The sequence below is a fragment of the Spermophilus citellus genome (assembly GCF_964194105.1).
Source record: "Spermophilus citellus genome assembly, chromosome: 3".
NCBI lineage: Eukaryota > Metazoa > Chordata > Mammalia > Rodentia > Sciuridae > Spermophilus > Spermophilus citellus.
Genome location: NC_138184.1, coordinates 149,279,109 through 149,303,310, shown reverse-complemented (window position 1 = coordinate 149,303,310; position 24,202 = coordinate 149,279,109). Strand labels below are relative to the sequence as shown.

General features: G+C 40.9%; 1 protein-coding gene across 2 annotated transcripts in view; it reads right to left on the bottom strand.

Annotated features, from left to right (window-relative positions):
* The window catches only part of RAPGEF5 (Rap guanine nucleotide exchange factor 5), a 236,705-nt gene extending 224,386 nt beyond the window's left edge, over nt 1-12,319 (bottom strand). For both annotated transcript variants that reach the window (XM_081285924.1, XM_081285925.1), the window contains exon 1: nt 12,005-12,319. In XM_081285924.1, the coding sequence (XP_081142050.1) occupies nt 12,005-12,229 (225 nt within the window). In that variant the 5' untranslated portion in view covers nt 12,230-12,319. The remainder of the gene's footprint in view (nt 1-12,004) is intronic.
* Nucleotides 12,320-24,202: the final 11,883 nt, after the last annotated feature.

Genomic DNA, 24,202 nt, shown 5'->3' with positions numbered 1-24,202 from the left:
AGGCCAGAGAAACAGGGAGATGGAGCTCCACAGGAGGCTGAAGACGGCCGAAGGAACTGCCCAGTGGGAACTGCTGTAATAGCTGCTCACTGTCACCACCCACACCCCAGTAAGGAGAAGGACCTCTCTCCTCCTGGCTCCCGCTGACTACACCCAGACCAAAGCTAGAGGAAGAGGGAATCCCAGGGATCAAAGTCCACAGAGGGCAGCCTCCAAGGTGTACACTAGAACAGAGATGAGAAGAGACTGCATGGGATGGACAGAGTGATCAGGACTGTGGCCACAAGTCCTCTATGTTCCAAATGCTCATCGTGTGTTTTTTTTTTAATTGTTTAAAAACAATAATTTATTGCAATCTTCTCCCTCAGAAACTGTTCAAATTTTTCAGAATCAAAAATGCTACCTTCTACTGGATGAGAAGAGTACAAATTAAATTTCCAGGTTGTCCACTTAAGGCATCTTGTCTTTCTGCTACAAAGTTACGACACAACACCATCCTGACAGCTGGCTGTGTGATCAGAGAGCCCTACTGAGCATCCTCTATGTAACTAGGTGGAAACCGCCTCTGCTTCACAGATGTTGACTGCACAGGTGAACAGGATGCAGAGGCAATCAGGAAAGCTCAGTTACTTGCCTCTGAATCCACAAAAGAAAAAAATACCTACCTTATTCCAGAGTTATGAACACAGAGAATTAAGAATGTGTGTGAAAGCACTTTGTAAATGAAAGTATTATATAAACAACAGCAGAGGGAATACCCAATGGCTGATTAGTTGAATTTGCTGAGGATTTTAAAGTTAACCTCATTTAAGATATCGAAGTAGACCAGAATAGGTCTAGGAGGCATTTTTTTTTTTCCTTAAGGAGTTATGTGCCAAAAACCATGGGGAAATTTGAATGTTTCAACAGGTGCTGTTTCAAAATATGTGATAAACTTGAAGTAGTAGAGGAAAGAAAATACTGATGCTAACTTGAGGCTAAGAAGTAACTTACTGATGACAAGAAAGAGCAACAAGCATCTTCTCCAAAATGAAAGAAACTACCTGGGAAGGTCTCTGACAGCCACAATGAGGGACTGGCACCAAGTTCTCTTCTGACACTTCTCCCAGAATTCAGTTTATGACTAAATGATTTAACTTTCTAAAAACAGATTTAGAGATATGTTCTTTTCATGTTTTTGATGTGACAGGTCTTGATTTAATCAGATTTCTCTTGCATCTTCGAATACTCCCTCTGATAGGGCATTACCTTCTTCCCCAACTAAAGTGATGTAGTGAATATTGTCTAAGATGTGACCAAAGTGCTCTGCAGATTGAGTAGACATCTCAATGTAGAAAGAACACCACTCTGACAATGGTCAGAAGAGGCTTGTTGCAAAAAATAAAAATGGATATCCTACCTCACTATTGATTTTCATGATAGAATATAAATATTCCATCTTAGAAACAAGAGACTTAGTTTGCTTGACTTACTCTGAGTCACACACCCATTAATTGACAAACTTACAGAGAAATATTCTCTCTACTGTACTACAGATAAATAGTATTTTAACGGATTGAAATAGGCATCAGACTTCTCCTGATCTCCAAAAGTTTTCATCACACTTTCTCTTCTCTAATGAAAAAAATAAGAGAGAGTACAAAAGATTTCATAGTTATGTATAAATCCACAGCACACTATGATGAGTAAAGTATTTGCAGTGTTTGCTCACTGTAGTCAACATGTGGAGAGGTAGGGTAAGCAGAAGAGATAAGCTGCTCACTTCCCTCAATAGCAACAGAAGAGTAAAACAAATTTACAGTCAGCACCAAAGGCACAAGTGTTGGGCAATCACAAGTATTTGCATGTTCGGCCCATAACAGCTACAGGCAAATGATTTGACAAGGTCAAATTCAACCAGAGAAAACAACCAATGGGGCTGCAGTGTAAGTTGCTAGACCAGTTAGGGGGAAAAAATACAGGAAGATAACTAGCTACAATGCAAAAACCCTGGTTTTCAGGACTCCTCAACTTTAGTCAAGACTTGTTTTGCCTAATGAGGAATCCTGAATTATGTTTTCTCTACAGACAACACAAATGGTGCAACATGAAAAGGAAAGCATTTTACAAGCAGGAATGTCTCATGAACAAAGCAGATAAAATACAAAAAGGATTAACTGAGTCACAGAAGGGAAGATCTGCCTACTCACCCCACACAAATTACGGTGACTCAAAGGCAAGTCTAAATGTATTGTCCATTTTGTGAAATTTATTGGGAAGTCGAAGTTAAATTTTACTTTAAAACACACACACACACACACACACACACACACACACACCCTGTGAAGAAACCAATAATAAATCGCACACACACACTTTAACCTCACAATTTGAGTTTGGTTTCTTCCACCTTCAACATTACTCTACAGCTCTTCTGCCTTTTATAGTAAACATTTAAATTTAATCTCTCCTGACATCGAAGTCATTACCTAAGCAATATCAATGTTCATATAAATTGTTAATAGAGTCTTAATTTGCATTTTTCATACTTCCACAAATTAATAGGGATTTGTTTGAATGCATCATTTAAAATTTTGATATTTCTATAAATTACACAGCTAAATTTTAACAAATGAAAACATGGCTTACTATACTTCTTTTATTCTAAGGCACCAATAATTTTAAGACATACCATCAATTTAATAATAGCTTTACAGGGGAGAATAGTACTTCTTTAAATGAACACATCCACTCTAAGATGCAGCCCAATTTCCAAAGTGTTAAAATGAAGGAAAAAAAGAGAATATAGTCAAGAAAATACATTAATTATTTAGAGAGGGGATACAAAAGACTGTAGATAGATTAAAGCTAGACTTCCTGGGTTCATATTTTAGATCCTCTGCTTCCTTGGTGATCTTAGGCAACTTACTTAGCCTCTCTGTGCAATGAGACAATCTGTCACATGAGGCTGTGTTACTAGGATGGAGTTACTGTTCTTAAGGTACTCTGAATGACCCAACAGGATAAATGTTATATAAGGACTTATTAAACAACAATAGCTATTATCATCATTACTACCAACTACCAGGGCTTACTGAAACATTTGCTACATTCAGAGGTGAACATTTTCCAACCCAACAAACTGATAAAATATTTTAATTCAATAAAATATTTATGACTGAATTACTTCTTGTGTCAAAATATTACAGTAAGTTTAGACAAACGGTAAAATAATTATATAATCATAGTCTTGCTCTTTAGAAGGCAGGAGAGGGAAGATTTTTAAACTAGGGTGTCTGTGTGGTCCAGGCTTTAGAACACCCACGAGCCACCTGAAATGAGAAGCAAAATTATGTCTGCGTGTGTGTTTCTGCAGTGCCAACTCCTGACTCCTAAAAATGTCTAGAGTAAAAAAAATAGATCCATTCACCTCAGATAATCATACCACATTAAAAGGTAAATAAACCAAAGTCTAAACTCATTAAAAATATTAGAATATTCTAAATTATTTCATTTAATTGTAAATGAGTTCAGTGACTTTGACAGGTACACAAACTCTGACTTCCTCTTTTTCTTTTTTCCTTTGAGACAAGTTCTCACTCTGTTGTTTTTCTCCAACTCCTGAGCTGAAGAGATCCTCCTGCCTCAGGCTTTCTGGTAGCTGGAAGTATAAGCACAGACCACTGCACCCAGCTTCAATTTTCTTAAATGTCAAGCATGTTACCATCAGAAACATAAATCCTGGGTCACAAGAAACTCATTATTCTTCTTCTTCTGGTTTTTCATATAGGCCAGAAAAGCAGCTTGCTTGCTTTATAACTCTCTAAGTAGATAATATAATATGGAGCTGAAAATAAGTGGCCCTGTGATGAGTTGTCCCCAACCTTCGAGCCTCTTGCAGGATGGCTGGTATGGCTGGGAGATGACTGACAGCTGCCCAGCTCAAACAGCTGCCAATACCTATAGGAAATTAGTGCTGGTCCTAGAAGCTACCACTGCAGACACTGGAAAGAAAATGAATCGTGTTTTACACTGAGACTTGAAATGTTCTGTGCATCCATTGTTTCAATATACTACATGTTACTATGATGTCGGAGCCTTAGTGTGGTACCGGGGAAAGGCCATGGTTTCTGGAGTCAGGCCTTCCTGGGCTCCATTCCCACTCTTTCCTGGGTGGCCACAGCAGTGTTCTCAACCTCTCCATATCATAATTCCCTCATAAGTGAAAATGATTCTTCCTTTTAGGAGATTATGGAGGTTTGAATCTGATAAAGACCTGCCACAATAGTACCTGTGGACTTTCTCCTCTCCACACCCATTTATGAATGATTGAATATAGCAATATGGGCCACAAAAAGTTAAACTGGTAAGTTGAATCATTTTGAGTTCACATAAAATCTCACAACTTCTTACAAACTACTTCCAAAACACATATCATCATTGGAATTACCAGTATTCCTAACCAGGGTTGTTATGCAATATTGAGTCAGGAATTTGAAAAAAAATCACAAGTACTCCAAGTCATCACCAGTGACTTAGCTCCCACCTTTCCATCTATTTTTAGCTACCCAAGTTATGAATTACTGCCAAGCCAATTTAAAAGACAGTACAAGTCTGAAACTCAGCCTATTTTGTTAGACACCACCTAAAATATGCAGTATGTATTAGAAAATCACTTTTTTTAAAAAATGGAATTTGACATTGCATACAAAAGTAAAAAGCAAACTATGCCTAGATTTCCATAAATATGCTTATTTCCTAGAATAAGCATCTGGACAGGGAAGGAAAAATTGAAGCTCCAATGTACCTAACACTTATCTACATTGTCTCTATTCTTGGAAAAGCTGGCCTGAGGTGTATCTCATTATAGAGGAAGAACCAGAGGCTCAGGGAATAACTTTTGCAAGACAGAGCGGTGGCAATGGGCGTCCAACCCAGTCTCCCAGTTATACCATGCTCTTTTCCTCCCATCTAATCTTGTACCCAAAGTCTGTTGGGGTTGGGGGATAGGGAAAACATTTTTAAAAATGAAGTATTAACTTGTCACTGAATTCCTTTGCTAGAATTCAATGAAAGTAAAAGAGAATAAATAAATCTACAGTTTGCTTTCCTTCTTCCCAAATACTTAGAGGTGATATCTATAGAATTTTACAGCCAGCCCTCTATATCTTGCATCTGCAAATTCAACCAACCACGAATCAAAAATACTTGGAAGGAAAAAAAAAAACATGTATAGACTCAATACAGTAAAACAACCATTCACCTAGCCTCAACACTGCATTAGTTGTCATAAGTAATATAAAGAAGATTTAAAGTACATGGGATATATGTAGGTTACATGCAAATAGAATACCATTTTATATAAGGGACTTGAGCATCTGTGAAGATGGGATCCATAGGAAGTCCTAGAACAAATCCTCCTCAGAAACAGAGGAATGACCTTCTGTATAGCTGTGGTTAACACCTTTATGGCACCCAGGTTCAAACTGGTAGTTGGTCAGCTATCAGAGGTGGCAATGCCAACGTTTCTAAGTTCATCAAGTGTTTCTTGTATCTGATCTGACTACCTTCCCTGGCAGATGCAGGTATCCTTTAATGACACTTATCTTCTCACAGGCTACTATGAGCAGATAAGAAATAGGTAAGCTGGGCCAATTCACAAGGTTTTTGGATTGACCTTGATCAAGGTGAACTTGGGTGATTTTTGCTGATATGCCAAACACTATTTTTAATTTTGGTAAATATTAGTGTTATGGTGTGGATATAAAGTTTCCCTCAGAGACTCTTATGTTGAATGCTTAGTCCTTAATACAGCTGTGTTCAGAGGTGGAAATCTAGAAAAATGATTGGGTCATGAGAGCTCTGACCTCATTGGCCACTGGTAAGTGAATGGACTACTGGGAGGTGGTGGAGGCTGTGGGAAGTGGGACCTGTTTGAAGGGAGTAGGGTCCCTGAGGGCATGCCCCTCGGGGCTCTATCTTATCCTCCAGCACCAACCTCTCAGCTTCCCAGGTTGCCGCAGTCTGGCTGGGCACAAATCACAGAGCCGCCACAAAGCACTTATATGTTCAAACAGGAAACTTTATTGCCTGAACTCCACCAGCACCCCACGCACACTCCCCAGGAACTCTCCCGAACGCCACCCACGCGGCCCCCAGGAACACCACACATCCACCAGAATTCCCTCCACTGGGCTGCTCACGCATTCACTCTTGGAAACCCTCAAGAACTCAACAGGAACTCCAAAGTAGCGGGCACTGGAGACAGCAAGAGCCACCCTATTACTGGTGTAAAAGTCTAATATACAATTGAATCAATCCAGCATCATCTTAATGGCTCGCCTCTCAACCATTACTTCTGGCAAAATGCAAGGGGCCATTCCGACTGGCTGTGGCTCTCAACACCAGGTGTCAGGAACTGAGCAGCTTTCTTCTGCAATACCCTTTTGCTATGATGTTCTGCCTTACCTCAGATGCAAAGCAATGAACCAGCTAAACATGGTCTGAAACCTCTGGAACTGTGAGCCAGAATAAATCTTTGCTCCTTTAAGTTGTTTCTCTCAGGTATTTGTCACAGTGAGGAAAAGCTGACAAACACCATTTGTTATCATTCACCTCTAATCACAATGTTTGTCCCCATTCCTCTTGCCCCACACCCAACAGGAGAGTCACAGCCTCTCTGTGTTCCAATGAATGAAAGTTAAAGTCTGGCATCAGGAGCATTCAGTGACCATCTTCACAGTGGTTAGGCAATATTAGCAGGTGCTATAAGGCTGTGGTCGTTTAAAGTAAATAAAACCTTTGCCCTTGGAGCATTTGAGGAAAACTAGACAGTCAATTCAGAGCATGGATTGGACTCTGTGGAACAAGGCTTCCTGGAATCAAAACTCCCTCCTCCCACCCACACACTCTGTGATCTTCGGCAAGTTATATCTGTGTTTCAGTTTCCACATCTGTAGAATGCAAATATCAGTATCTAACTCACAAGCTTGTAAGAGTTAAATGAAGTTTGTATCAGAATGTGCATGGCACATAATTAAGTGCTATGATGTGTTACCAATAGAATTCAATTTACATACAAAGAATGAACGAGATGCTTTGCCTGAAAGAGATGTGTTTAAAATGAGTATAAATTGAGTGTACTGGTATAACAACAGGCAGTACATATTTCTCAATCAGCAAAGTCAAGTTTCTGGAAGAGGAGGGTATTGAGTCTCACCCATAGCACTCCAGCTGGACAGAAGGAAGGAGTCACTTTGTTCCTCTTTGAGAGGAATCACAAGGGAAAGTGACCTTACTTGAAATAAGAGAGTCTCATTCAGAGAGCTGCCAGCTCTTCTGCCCAGTTTCTCCAAGTTGAAAAGCACCTGCTACGGGGCCACTGCCTAGTGAAGGTTGGTTAAGGGGTAGAAGACAGCCACCCTTTCTGAGGTTTAATCCAAAAGCTGACGATCACCCAGAGGACTGTGATGAAGTCAATTTGGCACAACCCTGAATCACTCTGGCTGCTGTAAATGAAACAGATTTCAAGATGATGAAGACAGTGGCGTAGAGTCTGCTGAAAACATCACAGCAGCAAAGACCAAAATAAGTCAGGCCAGTATTTTGGCAGTATATATAGAAAGAGAGAATGGTTGTTAACAGCTATTTTATTGGGGGAAGGAGGGGGACACCAGTCTTGAATTGTCTGAATAGAAGGATTAAAAGAAAAATGAATGAATTAAGGTAAAGGCTTAAGACCAAGAGAGACAGAAATTAGGAACAATGAACCCTTTTCAGTTAAAAAACTATTCATGCTCCTTGGAAAAATGGCTGACTTCGGGTCTGGAGCAGGAAATATACAAGATAAGCCTAGAATATCTCCTGCCAGATAGTTCTCGAAGCCTACTGAGGCTTCATGTAAAAGTATATAGGACACAAGTACCAACAGAGTGCCAAAAAGAACATTTACCACAATGGACTGAAACCAATATATTAAGATCCACAAATTCTTAAAGATACTTAGAAAAGCTAACTAGTTATCACTGGAAGTTGTTAGGGCCACAAATCATTACTCTGCAAATTCATAAAGGGAAAAAGAATCTTTCCCTGTCTTTCCTGAATAATCTGAATTTCAAGAGATCCAAATACTTTATGAGGAAAAGTTCTTTATATACAAAATTCCAATAATAAATGCCGAGGTAGAATGGATTTAGAATCTCACCATTTTGTGCCCCATAATGATATGGATGCTCCATAACCATCTGTTGAGGCTAAAATCTTAGGTAAAGGGTAGAAATATAAGGAAACACTAATTGGACCCACTGATCAATCTTTTTTTTTTTTTAATCTTCGCCCCCAGTACTGGAGATTGAACCTAGGGGCACTCTGCCACTGAGCTACATCCCCAAGCCCTTCCTATCTATCTATCTAGACAAGGTCTCACTAAATTGCTCAGGTTGGCCTTCAACCTGCAATTCTCCTGCCTCAGCCTCCTGAGTCATGAGCACTGCCTTCCCTGGCCCACTAATCAATCTTAATTTCTCAAAAAGAGAGTCATCCAGACATTATGTGTCTCACAATGTGATGCAACAGATTTTACACAGCAACACCCATGAAGGATACTTACTTGTCTTTGAGACTAAGTTCTGATCAAGAACCACATTATAGGAAATGTGAAGAACAGAAGAACAAGTTAAATGACACCACAAGTAAACCATCACCTGGGAGAGTGGGACATCACACTAGACAAACCAACCACTCACTCCTGCAAATCAATGGCCTGAAAAAAGAAGGGTGAGGACTATAATCATAGAGCTTAAAAGCCTAACCACAAATGCAACATGAGGACCTCATTGAATTCCTGATGCCAACAATTAATAGTAGAAAAAAACATATTTGAGAAAATTTGAATATGGGAATTATACTAAGGAATTGTTAAAATTCTTAGGTATGAAAAAGGAACAGAAGTTTTTTGTTGTTGTTTCACTTTTAAAATATCCTTACTGAAGATGTAAACTGAAAGATTTGTAAGTGAGATGACACTATGTTTATGATTTTGCTTTCAAATATACCAGCTCTCACAAAAAAAAAGTAGGGAAGGGAGAAATAAATGAAACATGACTGGTAAATGCTAATAACTGTTGAAACTTGAGGCTTTATTATGCCCTTCTCTTATATATTCCATTATATAAATTTTTTAAATGATTAACTGGAGATGTAGCTCTGTGACAGAGCATTTGCCAAGCATGTGTGAAGCCCTGGCTTCAATTCCAATTACTCAAAAAAGAAACAAACAAACAAAAAAAAAAGATTAAAGGTTTTAGTGGTAATTCAAGCTTACTTGCCACTGAGGCTTAAGGGGTGACCTCAACAGGGACCTCCACAAAGCAAAACTTAGTCTTTGGCTCCCTTATCCTAAAGAGATGCAGTGTCTTAACCAATAGGACCGTGAATTCAATAAAATTGGAAGTGACTGACCCGAGGAACCAAGCAACTATGCTATTATCAACCAAATGACAGCTCACTTTGTCCCAGTTAAGAGACAGCCTACAATGCACCGGGGTGGAGCAACACAACCTACAAGAACTGAGTTGAAGTCAGAATGTCCAAATTTGTGGAAGCCCAAGGCAGCATGGACAAAAGTCAAACATTTCAAATTCAGATCTTGGTCAATACAAGAGTTAAAAACTTTACTTATGTAATTCACAGAGTTCCTCCTTTACCAGTTGTAAAAATATTCTGTTAACTGGCCCTTGAATTCACTCAGCTGCACTGGAAACAAATCTCCAGCCAACCAGTCTAGAACATATCTGTTTTTCTCTTTCTTTCAAACCCTTTCTGAAAGTTTGTATCTCCATTTGTGTCTCCAAAAAAGTTCTTATGTTGAAGCCCAAATCCCCAATTTGATGGCATTTGGAGATGGGAACTTTGGAAGTATTTAGAATTAAATTAAGTTGTGAGGGTGAGGCCCTTATGATAGGGTTAGTGGCCTTGTAAGAGGAGAAAAAGAGAGCTGTCTCTCCCTCTGAGTAATCAAAGAAAGGACACAGAAGCATATAGCAAGAAAGTGGCCATCTGCAAGCCAGGAAGAGATCCCTTGCCAGAACCTGAATCAGCCTGCACACTGATGTTGAAGTCTTCAACTTCCAGCCTCCAGAACTGTTAGAAAATAAATTTCTGTTGGTTAGGCCACCCAGCCCATGGTATTTTGTTATGGCAACCCAAGTTGCCTAACACAGGTACACATTTCACTTGTTTTTCTATTTCTTTCAAACTCTTTCCTACCCCTTTGAGGGCAAAGGTTTCAACATCACAACCATAGTTCAAAGCAAAAAGAGTGAAAAATTGTTGAAAATTATGGGTTTCCAATAATAGAAAATTTGACAATCTTCCCCCAATTAAGAAAAAAATATGGCCATTCACTTAAGCCCCCCAAAAGAACTAACATAGTACTAAAATTAAAGAAGTGTTAATAAAGTATATATTATTCAAAGTAATTAAGAAAATAAGAGTAGATATGTATATTGGCAAGACACATATCATTCCCATAAGAAACGGAAGTCTCTATGTAGATGCATGCTACAGATCTATTTATATAGAAACTCTCAGCAATTCTTGTTGCAGATTGCCTGGCTGCCCTCATGTCTTCAGAATTCTGTGCCATGAAAAAGTAACTGTCAAGGATAATAGGAACACAATTTGACCTACTTTTCCCTAGATTCTTGCAAAGTCTATAACTCTGGTTCTTGTGTTTATTTAGCTACCATGTCTTGGGAACACATTTCCTTGCTTTCTTTGCAGGCAATCCTGTATGCCAAATGTTAAGGTCACTGATGGACAGTTCCAAAAACTCTCCTGGTCACCGACTTTAAGAATGTCCCATTACATACAAATAATCCTCAGAAATATCATCCTTCTGAAAAGACACCTAGGAAAGGAGGAACTGTGGCCTCCAGAGGTTGGAAGACCTTCACCACTTCTGACTCTTCCCCACCCAAAGAAATCCACACCAACACAAATACCCCTCAACCCTCAAGTTTCACAAACCCAAGATGCAAGAGCTAAAAGTATTCCACTAAGATCTTTTAAAGTGGACAACCAAGACTTCATGTTTTAAGTTACAGTCCCAAATCATGTACACTGTTGCAACTTCTCAGTGAAGACTACTTAATAATGAGGAATTCCTACAAACTGAGTAGGACCCACCAAAGGTGCTCCCCTGGTTAGAAGTCTGAGTAAGTCTGTCCAGTGTCCAGAAACCCTGCTGGAGCCTCCTGAGTGGCTTAAAGATCCTGAAGGATAATCAGTAGAGCTTTCTCACTTCTCCTGTACCAAACATGTCTGACCGGCTCAGGTCATTAGATGCACTTAGTACTCAATGAGGGGCACTCCTTGACAGGTAATCATATTTGAACACACCATCAGGAAGTCAATATTTAAGATTCCTGGGGGGCGTGCACCCTCCTCTTCAAGGGGATGTCCGGAGTACTAAGTGCTGGAGAGGCTGGAAACCAGGAACTAGAAGATCACCCAGGAACTTTCAACTCCTGGATCTCTCTCTCTGCCGTGGGGTGGGGGTAGGAGGATGGGGGGGGGGGTCAGGGGTGTGCGGCCAGAGCCCGTCCTTATGCCCAAAGCTTGCAATGGGACGTCCAAACACATCGAATGCGTCCTGCGAACTGGGATCCCATTCTTAGGGCCTGAGGCTTACTGTCCGATAGGGCTGGCTGACTGCTAGACACCGGACACCTGCAGCTTCCCATTTGAGAAGAGGCGAACTGTCCTTTCAGCGATGCCCGGGTTAAGCAACCTAAATTCAGGTGGCCTTTGGTTAAGTCAAGTGCATCTGGGGGTGGGGAAGCTGTCGCTCACCGAGGGGAACCCCAAACCCACCGTCCCGGGCTCCTCTTCAGCGCAGTCCGGCAGAAGGGAGCCCCTTCCGCCGCCTCCCTAACTTCCAGACGCCCCCTATAATCGCCGGGAGGGTGGGCGCGGGCTCCACGTGCGCTCCGCGGGTGCCCCATCTCTGGCCGGGACCACTCACCCGGCCCCCGGCGGCGCTCCGCTTTCTCCGCAGCGTGAGCCCGCTCCGCAGCAGTGCAGGCAGGTCCTTCAGCCGCGGTCGCAGCGACGCCGGCGGCTGCTCGCGCTCCGGCTCGCGGGCGCTGGGACTGCGGCGCAGAGCGCTGTCCGCCGCCGCCACCGCCGCGGCCAGGGCCGGGCTCTCGCACGGCGGCTGCATCTTGACTGAGCCCACCGCCATCCTCATGCCCAGACCGCGGCCGCGGCCCCGGCAGCTTCTCTCCACCGAGCTCGCCTCCGCGCGCCTTCGCCAAGCAGCGAGAGGGCGCGACTGCGGCTCGGGCGCGGGGCGCGCTGCCAGCCGCTGCCCATTGGCGCGCGCCGCGGCCCCAGCGAGGCTCAGCCCCGTGCACCTCCCCCTCCGGCCCAGGTGCGCCCCGCCCTCTCCCGCTGCTCACCTACGTCTGAAGCCCTAGCCCCTCAGACACTCCCACCCCGGACTCAAACGGAAGAGGCGCCCGGGGGAAAGCACCCTCCTACACAGGTGCTGCATTCCCAGAATCCTCCGTTAAGCCCACTCCTCTGCCGTCTTCTTCAGCTCCCCATTCCCTTCGGGCTGAAAAATTCCGGTGCACTTCCCGTTTCTCAACAGCCAGGCTTGACCTGGACTTCGACCAAGTGCTGAGAAGTCGTCCTCCCTCCCGCACTTGACGCACAGCCTAGCCCCACATCATAATCCTTATTTCTAGCGACTGTTTTCACCAAAGAACCTCAAAATAGACTCTGTATTCTTCTACAGGACAAACACCGTGACATAGAATTGCCCCACGCCGACCCCTCTGGGCATACTCATCATTAAAAGATGAGGGGAGAAAACTTCTGTTGGTTATGATAGGTGTACAGCAAAGTAGGTGCGAGTCTGGTGACCTGAACGTGAATCTCTGTTAACATGTTGGAACTTGATCTTCCCTGAAAGCCTGCTACCTGTGATGAATGTGCTTGGTAAACTGCGAAGGCCAAGCGTGGTGTGAATCATTGTTTATACCATTCCAGGAGTAGGAATCCTGGAGCACCCAAAAAGAGACTATTCCAGCAGGGCCTTAATGCAGGGGCTGTGACCCTTTACATCCCAGCTCCATCTCTTCAATAAAGCCAACCAGTGGTTTTCCCTCCAATCAGTAGGACACTGGGGTCCCCGTTTTTTCCTGTACCTTGCAAGAGTTGAATAAACTTGTTCACTTTTTTTTTTAAAACAGCAAGTAAGAATTATATGTGTGACCAGAAAAGGGTGTAGATAGCAAAACAAGATTTAGCCCCTATACTCTTGCTAATAGCATAAGGCAGGAGAAATGCTTCTAAGTTAAATCAATAAAAGGAGGGAAGTTTGAATTGTACCTTAATGCTGAGTGGGAAAGATTCAAGTAGGCAGAAAGGAGAGTAAGGGTCCTTCAAGTAAAGAGGGGAAGTGTAACCAAAACGCCAAGAATCTATTGGACATTAAGAATATGTCATGCTGATGGGAGAGGAGGAAATATAATGAAGAACTAGGAATGGATGCCAATGACACATTGTAGAAGGCCTTAAATACTGTCACATTAGGCTTGTGCATATACTAGAAAGAATTCTATAATAAATTCCATTGTCTGTTATGGTTTCCTAATACCTGTCACTTATATTTATCCAAGGCTGAAATCCTACTTCATGCCAGACTGTATCTGTTCTTGTAGTGTTAAAACACTACAGTTCCAGTAGGTAGTCATTGCCTTGAGCCCCAGAATGCCATCTTCCCAGTACTTCAAATATTCCCCTGATACACCTTGTCTACCAGAGTAGGACACTTCTGGTAAACATTCACTCTAAGACAACAATGTTTGTACCATATCACCCCTAAGAATACAATTTGAATTATCCCATGAACCCACTCTGCTCCAAACAGAACATGTGTGTTCTGTCACCTGGTACAGGTTCTTGGTATTCATGTAACTCCCAATGTGAGGCCATAGATGCCATAGATTCTGTGGCATTGACCCAGTGTCTAAAACTTGACATCAATAAGGGCCTTTTGAAAATTTGGTTTGGGTAAAGGTGATAAATGACAAAGGCTATGTATTCTCAGTATAAAAATAGGCAGACAAGAACAAAGGGAAGAAATGGTAAACAGAAGAACCATGCCACAATTTCAAATCAAGCAGTGAACCACCCTAGCACCTTTACACATGCGGAAGCCTCTGCTGGGAATGCCACTTCTCTACAGTGCTGTCCAACAGCATTTTTACACTGATTGAAATGTTCTCTCTTTTGCAGCCATTTACCACGTGTGGCTACTGAGCACTTGAAATGTGGCCAGTGTGACTGAAGAGCTGAATTCTTAACTTTATTTAACTTTAATTAGATAAATTTAGAGGAGCATATGGCTAGTGGCTATCCAATATGGTATAGCACCATTCTAGAAATCCATATTTCTTTTCCTCGTTTCATTTTCTATATTCAAATGCCACCATCTCAGTGAGGCTTTCCCTGACCATGTGATTTTAAATTACAGCCCTTCCCATCCACTTCTTTGCTTATTCCTTCCCTAGTCTTCCACAAAATTTATCACCATCCAACATTCTATTTAATTTGCTTATTTATTTTGTCTATTGTTGAAATTCCTACAACTAGAATTAAATTCCATAAGGGGATTTTCCCCCTCTTTTGTTTAGTATCTACAACATATTAGTTGAATAATTGAATGCTTCCATATATCAGAACTTAGTTTTTCAAGTGGGGCTTAACCTGGATTTTTATATAAAATCTCCTGGTTTTGCAATATTAGAAGCTTAAAAAATGCAAATCCTATATTTTCCCAACACCACGAAGGTCAAACAAGACTGCTGGCCAGCAGTTCGCAACTTTTCCTAAATGCTAAGTTAACAGAGCTAAGTTTTACTTAGGAGAATGAGCTTATCAGAGCTGAACTTATGGAAATATCTATGGAGAGAAAACACATTTTATTGACTATTGGCAGTGAGGGAAAAGTGGAGAGCAGGAAGATAGCTCTGATAATGACTAAGAAGCATTGAGAACCTGGGTTAGTCATAGCAGTGAAAGCAGAAATGAAAGCTTTGCTATTAGACAGTACAAGAGAAGATTAGGAAGGATAGAAAATTACTTCAGATGGTGTTGCAGACGCTAGATTCCAAAGACAATCATTATAGCATCTTCTATCCCCCAAACTCATCGGTAATGTGATCTCAAAACTGCCCCATAAGGATATGGGGTTGATATCTCCATCCCCTTTCATCTGAGCAGGCCTTGTGAATGCTTTGGTCAATTGAACACACAGAGATGACTTTATCTCTGCGAATAGCCCTTAATTGGCCTGGCAGCTTCCTCTTCCTGCTACATTGGAACACTTGTTCTTGGGGCGTGCCCACTCAGAACCCAGCCTCCTTATTGTGAGAAACTGGAGCCATGTGAAGAGTTCATGTGAAGTTGCTCAGGCAATTGATCTCCCATTAAACAATGGCCTCCATTCTGGCCAGCCAAGCCTTCAAAGAATGTCTATACCTGTTGGCATCTGACTGTAACTATACTTGAGGCATGAGCAAGAACTACCCAGCAGAGCGCCATCAGCCCACAACACTGTGTGAAAGAATAATAAATTATTTAAGTCTTAAGTTTAGAGTGGTATCCAGTAAAAGATGTTCCAAAAAAGTGTGAAGAACATATTCCCCTTTGAATAAAAAGGAAGGAAATTTATATTCACTTCTGTGTGTGCATAAAGAAACTCTAGAAATTTCTTGCAAGTGGTTGGCATTGGCTACATGGGGAAAAAGACAAGAGATTGTTAACAAATAACTTTATATGTTTTTAAACATGTGAATGTTATTACTTATTCAAAAACAAATTTTTAAATGGTTCTAGATTTAGCTAACCGAGGAAAGTAGGGCAAAGCTGGTTCTGTGGGCTTTAATTTTAAGTAGCAATTACACTGACTAAACAAGATAGGCACCCAAGTGAAAACCTAGCCAAGGAGAGGAGAGGGGAACTGGAGCTCTTGAGAAAGGACTAGAGAGAGTTGTGCCAGAATTCAAAAACCTGATGGTGAAGAGCAGCCCCAGGCTTGGAGATTGAGGAAGAGCAGAGGCCGTCTGCCCCTTGCTGAAGTTTAGCCCTTGGAGGACATGACAATACAACTTTCCTTCCCAGTCATATGGAATTTAGGTAATGCTTTTTGTGGCTTTTTACCTTTTAATTATGTGGCTCCATATGGTTACCAAGAAAACCAAGGAAGTCATGGATGACTTTGTTTCCCTTGAACTCCTCCACTGCCTATCTACCTGCTTGTTTTCTGATAAATGCATGTCAGACTAATGACATTGCCAACATTACAGCTATTAAGACTTTTATGAATCCTCTTTGGAGTCCATCTTCCCATCATATCCCATTTTGAATTCTGTCCTAATTGAAGATGTTTTGTGTTGCTTTACCACCTCTCAAAAATAAACACATGTATAATTTTTGTTTTTCTGTTCAACTCTGCCAACCCCCCAGTATGTGATGACTCAAATGGATTAAATGAACATGACCTTCAGGAGGGCTAAGGTTGAGTAGGTAGGTGACCCAAAGGCAGATCATTGTGTAAGAAACCCAAGGCTTCCCTTACTGCCTCTACCAAGTGTACCAGATAGAAGCATTTACATGCTTGATGCTAATGCTATTTTTATGTTTTCTTATAGAATGCATACACACTTGAGAGAAATGTAGCAAAATATGAAACATGTTTCAAACCTAAAAATGTTAAGCCTTACTCACTTTTAGTTTTCAAGAATCATAAATAGAACTATCTGCCATCAGACTAGTCATGACAAACCTGTGGGATACTGTGCTATTATTTTTTTAGTACACCATGCACTATGCATCATGCAGATATTCCCCTTGGGGATGGTAAACTCTCCTGTATGATTTGCATTGGTGACTCTAGCCAGCAATAGAGGCTGATAAGGATGGGTGCCAGAATGGATGCCGTTCCTTATAAGTTCATCTTCTATTCATTATAATCTTGAAACAAAATCTCAACATGCCTTTTCATTTGCTATTTACTACTCTACTATCATTCTGGAAACTTCCTTTTTAAGTGAGGTATTTAGAGTCACTGGACCTTTGGGTATTCGGATATTCTTGGAAAAATAAAATAAAATTCTGTTTGGTCAAATGCCCAGGAAGACAGAGGAAAGGGCAACAAAGAAACTAACTTAACCAACAGACAGCAAGAAGGCCAAGTCAATCCTGTATCATCCCCCCTTCTCTGCTTAGGGGAAATTATTCATTCTCAGATCAAACAATACCTCCTCCTGGAAGGCTTCTCTGCCTTTCCCATCTGGCATTAATCCTTACCCTGGTAAACCTTGGTATTTATCTACAACTATAGTTCTACCTTTACCATTTCTCTTGTCACAGTCTGTGCTGTATTTGAATTAAGTCACATATGCTTCTTATCTAACCTATTTGAAGTTGTAGACCTCTTGAAGATATAAATGATTCATCATTGTATTCCTCTCTGGCATTGAATTAAGTGCCTAGTACATGGTAGATGCTAAGTAAATCGATGCATGAGTGAATGAATGATGGATGGATGAATGAACAAATGAATGAACAAAGTCATGACTACCTAAACACTGCCATCCTCAGTAAAGGGCAGAAACACAGAGGTCTTGGCAGATGCAGAGTCTCTAAGGTTGTAAGAAAATACACTATCCCAAGGGTGTTGGGAGGCTATAAATGGACTCCAGATGGTGGCATGTTCAGATCAGCAGGGAAAGAAGATGATTTTAGCATCAGTATGTAAAGTGCTTTAGAATATGGAGATGCAAGATGCTGGGCAGCCAGCAAAGCAGGTTACAGAATCCCAGGCATGAAGAATTAAAATGGTGATCCAGTGAATAGAAGCATCTCTTGTGCTTCTCTTAGGCTATTTATATTAGGGTATTCTGTGCACACTTTCTATGCTAGTTAAATGAAGTGCTGTTTATAACAGTGTTCCTAAACTTATATAAAGCACAGCACAGATAGGAAGAAAAGGGAAGGGGCAGATGAAATGATGCCTAGGAGAAAGTGGAGTCTAGACTAGGCTGAGAGAAGAAACTGGGAGAGGAACCAGGACGTTTTCTACATTAATCCTGAAATTAAAGACCTTTGGGGATACAGTAGTCCTTCCCTATTTGCAGTTTCACTTTCCTTGGTTTCAGTTATCCATGATTAACCATGGTCTGAAAATATTAAATGGGAAATTCCAGAAACAATAAATTTAAGTCATGAAATTTTCTGAGTATCATGATGAATTCTTGTGCCATCTTGTTTCATTTCACCTGGAATGTGAATCAGCCCTTCATCCAGCATTCCTATTCTGTATATGCTACCTACCCATTAGTCACCTAGTAGCCCTCTTGGTTATCAGATGGACTATTGCAATATCAGAGCTTGTGTTCAAGTCACTGTTATTTTACTTAACATGGTATTGGCTACTCTTGTTAATCTCTTACTGTACCTACTTTATAAATTAAACTTTATCATAGGTATGTATGTATAGGGAAAAAAACATAGTATACATAGGGCTTGGTACTATCCACAGTTTTAGGCATTCACTGGGAATCTTGGAACATACCCACTGTAGGTGCAAATAAGGGTGCATGCTGTGTGCATCTTGCTGTCTGTGAATATTATACATTTGTAACATTGACCCAAGATAAGTACAGAATGGGCCATGAGCAAACTTATCTTTGGGCATATTAGCAATATTGTATGAGCTCAAACTGGCTTTTGCAGATCCTAGTGAGAAAATATAAATCTGGGCCAGAGAACATTGGGAGCAGCAGGTCTCCAAAGTTATTAAACATGAAGAAGGTCTTTAGCTTGGAGAAGATAACAGCATCCAAGGGATCTCAAGGGAGTTTTTTTCAACCATTTTGAATACAATAAGGAGGAATTAGACTTACCAAAGAAGACACTAAGAGAAAAAATAATTCTTCTCAATATAATAAAGCCTTTTTGATGCCTTCAAAGTACTTTCCAAATAGAATGGTTGCTATTCTTGCTAAATGGGGAGCTTAGACTGGACTTGGTGGGATTTTTGTATCATCAGGTGGATGATTGAATTTGAGAACCTATAATGACCTTTCTAAACAAAGGTACAGTTATTTCACTGGCCCTCATGTATACTGAAGTGACTATTGAGCAGGGCTCCTCAGTGTGATCTGGGGACGGGAAACTTGCTCAAAGCCCTCTTAGGGTTTTTGTAAGGACCTTTTCAAAATACTATTCTTTTTTTTTTTTTAACAGTACTGGGGATCAAAACCAGGTAAGCACTTTACCACTGACTAAGCTACAACCCAGCTCTAAACTATTTTCTTGATGGCTGTAGTCAAGAAAAGTTGCAACACACCAAATGCAGGAGCAGATATGAGAACTCAGCTGCTCTGTTAAGGCAAACATCAAAAAAAAATTAACAAAAGTATAAAATAATATCGCTCTTTTCACTAAGTTCCATGGAACTAATACCACTTTTATTCCAACAAAAAACTACTGACTTCTACACAGGTGGCCACTCTGGAGACCTGGGGTGGTAAAGTGGAAGAACCACACTTTGTCATCAGATGAGCCAAGTTCAACTCCAGGTTTCTTTGACTTCTAGTCACAGGCCCTTAAGTTACTTTGTCTCTCTGCCTCTATGCTCTGTTCTGTGTAATACTTATGCTACCAGGTGGGAGGGGATTGGACAAAATACACTTGAAGAATCTAACCCAGAAAGGTGCCCCAGAAAGTGGCAGTGGGTGCCATTGTTGGCACCATGCTATCTCCAAGCAGCTGGTGCTGTTGTTACTTAATCCTCAGAGAGTCCCAGGGAGGCCACTAATCTGCGAAGCAAACTGTGGCCTAGATACAACTTCCACCAACTTTTCTTCCCTCATGTATTTCCCTCTCTAGGCAAACTCCAAAACGTTTAGACAGGTTATTCCTGAAGCACCTCTTTACTGCCAGCCATCAAAATATGACTTCCTGGTCTGTCACACTGGACACATAGTTGTGGGTAGTAGAACACACATTGAGCGTGGAGTCAGAAAAAACCCAGGTCAAGTCTCACGGGGATGATTTATTGTCTCTTTGACCTCAGCCTGGCACTTCACCTCTGTATAAAACAGAGCCTCTTTCCTCATCTATAAAATAAGGATAATAAAACCCAACAAGCAGGGTGGTTATAAAAGCTAAAGTAAACAATGCTTATGAAAGCACTCTGTAAACAATGAGAATATACGTGTCAGCTATTATTAGTTATCATCTTTTCTGTGCTCAGAAATTGTGTAAGCCCAAAATTCCACAACTGATATTTAAATGATACACACACACACACACACACACACACACACACACACACATTTTTTGGATAGTCATATGAAATTTGCATATATTTTTTACAATTACGTAAATTTTGTGAATATGTTATTTTGGTCAATCCCCCAGATTTATTTTCCTTTTCTAAAATTTTACATGTAGCCTGATGAAGAGAAAACACTAAGCCTTCTATCAATGCTTTATTTCTAAATAAACCTTCTAAAAAGAGGTAATATTGATAAGAGCAGCAATGAAGAACTTTAGGGTAAAATTTTAAATGTGACACTCATGTGGACGACATAGTCCCTGGAGAAGGAGGGCTTGAAGGAGGTCATCGTTCCTAACCTCTATTAAAAGAGCTGCTAACTAACTTAAATGGACCCTGTCTCAAAATAAAAAATAAAAAATGGCTGAGACTGTGGCTCAGTGGTTAAGCACCCCTGGGTGTAATAGTTCCAGATACCAAAAAAAAAAAAAAAAAAAAAAAGATTAACTAAATCTTCCATATATGGGGTCTCTGTTATGATGTCTGTCTATTTAGAAGTGGAAATAGCTATTAGTAACAAAAGTTTCTGCTTATTTCTGGTGAAATGTTAAAACCTTCATTGTCAACACTGAGACACTCTGACTCAGTTCTCCAATCCATTGGGGGAAGGGGTGCAGGATTAGCCATAACTCACTGTGTCTGCATGTCTGCTATCCTGGATTCCTGTTTGGCTGTGAACTGGGGCTTATGTGTAAATTCCCCATTATTTACAGTATGGTTCTCCACATGGTAAGCCATTACATAGAACTATAACTTTATGATCCAGATCAAAACTGAAAGTGTTTAACTTTTCTAATACGTAAATCGAAACATTCTTTTAGATACCTTTTGTAATGGTAACAATAGAATTTTTATGCTTATTTAAACAGGAGACTCAAAAGATCAACAAGCCTTATTGTTTGTAACATTTTAATAGTTCTTTCCAAGATATATGGCCAAGATAACTTTTAGGTCTCTATTTACAATGTAGACATTAGAAAAGGACCAGAAATAAATTTAGGAGCCCATGAAATCACAGGAAAGGTTTGGAAGCATTGTTGTGTGTTATCTATTCTCCCTTCTTTCTTATCATCTTTCTGATGATGTCTAATCCTAAATGAGCAGAACTTTATTGTATGAGGGTCTCTGGGGGCCAGACTAGCTAGGTTCAGTTGTCTCTGTGCCTTTAACCAACTGTGTGGAGGCTCATGGGCCACATCTTTGTTGGGAGTCAGGTACCGGGGATTAAACTCAGGGGCCCTCGGCCACTGAGCCACATCCCCAGCTCTATTTTTTAAAATATTTTTTAGCTGCTGATAGACATGTATTTTATTTATTTATATGCATTGCTGAGAATCAAACCCAGGCCCTCACACATGCTAAGCAAGTGCTCTATGCCTGAGTCACCACCTCAGCTCCTCCAAAGCCCTAATTTGTATTTGATTTAGAGACAGGGTCTCAGTGAGTTGCTTTTGCTGAGGCTGGCTTTGAATTTAAGAATCTCCTGTGTCAGCCTCAGGAGCCACTGGGATTACAGGCATGTGCCACTGTGCCCTGCTACTAGGCCACATCTTTGGCCTCAGTTCTTTCATTTGCAAAATACAGATAATAACAAGAGCTGACTCCTAGGATTATGTGGGAATAAATGAGTTATTATCTAAAACACACTTAGAAAGGTGCTAACAGGAATATAAGAGTCTGAGAGATTATTTTCATTTTCATTTCAATCTGGGGTTTGTGGGCTTCAGTAGAGCTGAGAACCTCCTGAAATTATATTTAAAAATGTCCATGAACTTCTCTGATGGAAAAGATGGAGGCCTCATCAGATTTTCAAAGCAGGCTATTTAATAAGGAAATCTATGATCTACAGCATTTGGATCAGAGCCTAACTTCCTAAATGGCATGTGTAGCAAACCAAAAAACAAACGGATATCCATCTACACTCAGTCACTTATTATGAATTCAACTATAATTTGAAAGATTGCTCCTCATTTGGTGGATATTCAACTATTTCAAATGGACACTCCCCACCACCAGCAGCATCACCACTGAGAGATCAAGCTTGAAAACGAACAAAGCTGACGCTCTACATGGCTTTTGTGAGGTGGGCCAGTCCCTGCTGGCAAAGCGATATGGGGAAGCGTTGGAAGCCTGTGGTCCAGGACCTAGCAAAACAAATGGAAATCCAACACCCAGCACATCTGTTTATACTCGAATTCTAAAAATACTCTGAAGAAGTGACAACCAGCAGGGATCACACGTGAGAAGTAAAACCAGAGAGCAGAAAATGACAAGGCATTCCCAAAAGCAACTTTATTTTATTTCATTGTTGCATTTGTCTACTTGAGGCAACTCAGGTCCTCCCAGAGAAGAAAATGACAGACAGGATGGCACAGTTTGGGGGCTGCGTTTTCTGGAGCATTTACTAGAGAATGTATGACTCCTCATAGTTACTGTTCGGTATGTATGAGACTAATTGTCTGCCATGACAACAGGTAATCCTCAGAAAATTTCAGTCCCTAACAAGAGGGCAGAGATGTTGCTTTGCTGGCTTTTCCACCTCACAGCTTGCATAGTAATAACCTTGAATAGCTACTCAGTGCTCTAAATAATTGAAGCTGCCTTGCTTGAAATCTACTTTATTATTCTTGGTCTTAAAAAACGACTGATTCTTTCTTCTCTCTGGTCAATTTTGACAGCTTCCTGGAATGGGTCTTCCCGGGTTGGAGATTTTCCCTTTGGTTCACATTAAATATCTCTAGGATCAAACTAGACATAATGCTAATTTTGCCTTTAAAAATATAGCAACATTGAACATTTTCGGGGGTTTAATCATAGTTCATGCCCAGTAAGCAAACAATTAATACTTAGGGAATCCCAATCGCATCCTTGTTCAGCACTGTCCTGGCTACAGACGTCAGTGGCAAAATCTATACCCTAAAGGAGCTTAATATTGAGAGAGTCAAAAAAGGAGAAAACTCTGTAATAGTCACTAAGCTCCACTGCATTCTGATGCAAAATGGAAAGATGACTAAGTCAGGGGATGTGCCTTCTGCAGCAGCAGAGTTCTTATTAAAAACTGTTTTAGAAGTAGGAGTTTATAAAACTTCCATAACATCAGGGAGGAGACAGATGGGGATTGGTATAGTAGAAGAAGACATTGTAGCTTAGCTACATTTTGAAAGATGAGAAGGATTTAGACAGGGAATGGGAAGAAATAAAATCATGGGACTAGCAACAACCAGGATGTCTGTTGCTCAAGGACAGGGGCTGTCATTTAGGTGATAATCTAAGTGAACAGTGTTTTTGTTTTTGTTGTTGTTGTGTTTTTTTTTGTGTGTGTGTGTGTTTGGCACAACACAACCAGAAAAACAATGCCCAGTGGTACTGGAAATGATCGGGCCTGTCAATGGTATGTGGGAAAAACAAAACACATTGGGTAGTCAGAAATGAAAGTATGCTGGGGTGTCTGGGACAGGCTGAATTATGGAGGGTCTTGAAAATCACGCAGAGGACGTTGGAAGGTGCCAGGTGAGCCACAGAGAGCAGGCATGTTTCTGGGTTAGGTAGGGACGTGGTGGAAGCATGTGTTAGAACTGTTAGTCCCTTGACAGGAGGCAAAGCTCCCTGGAATATTGAGAGTTGTATCAGTGAGGACATCCCAAAGATGCTGGGGAACATCATAAGCTACAGAAATACTTGGGTTATGAAATGGTCAATGCCCAAATAGAAAAGTTTAGATATATTGAACCCAAAACCCACAAGATGATGATATGGATACAGGAGATGAAAGGATTCAGGCCAAGAGGACACCTGCTCCCACAG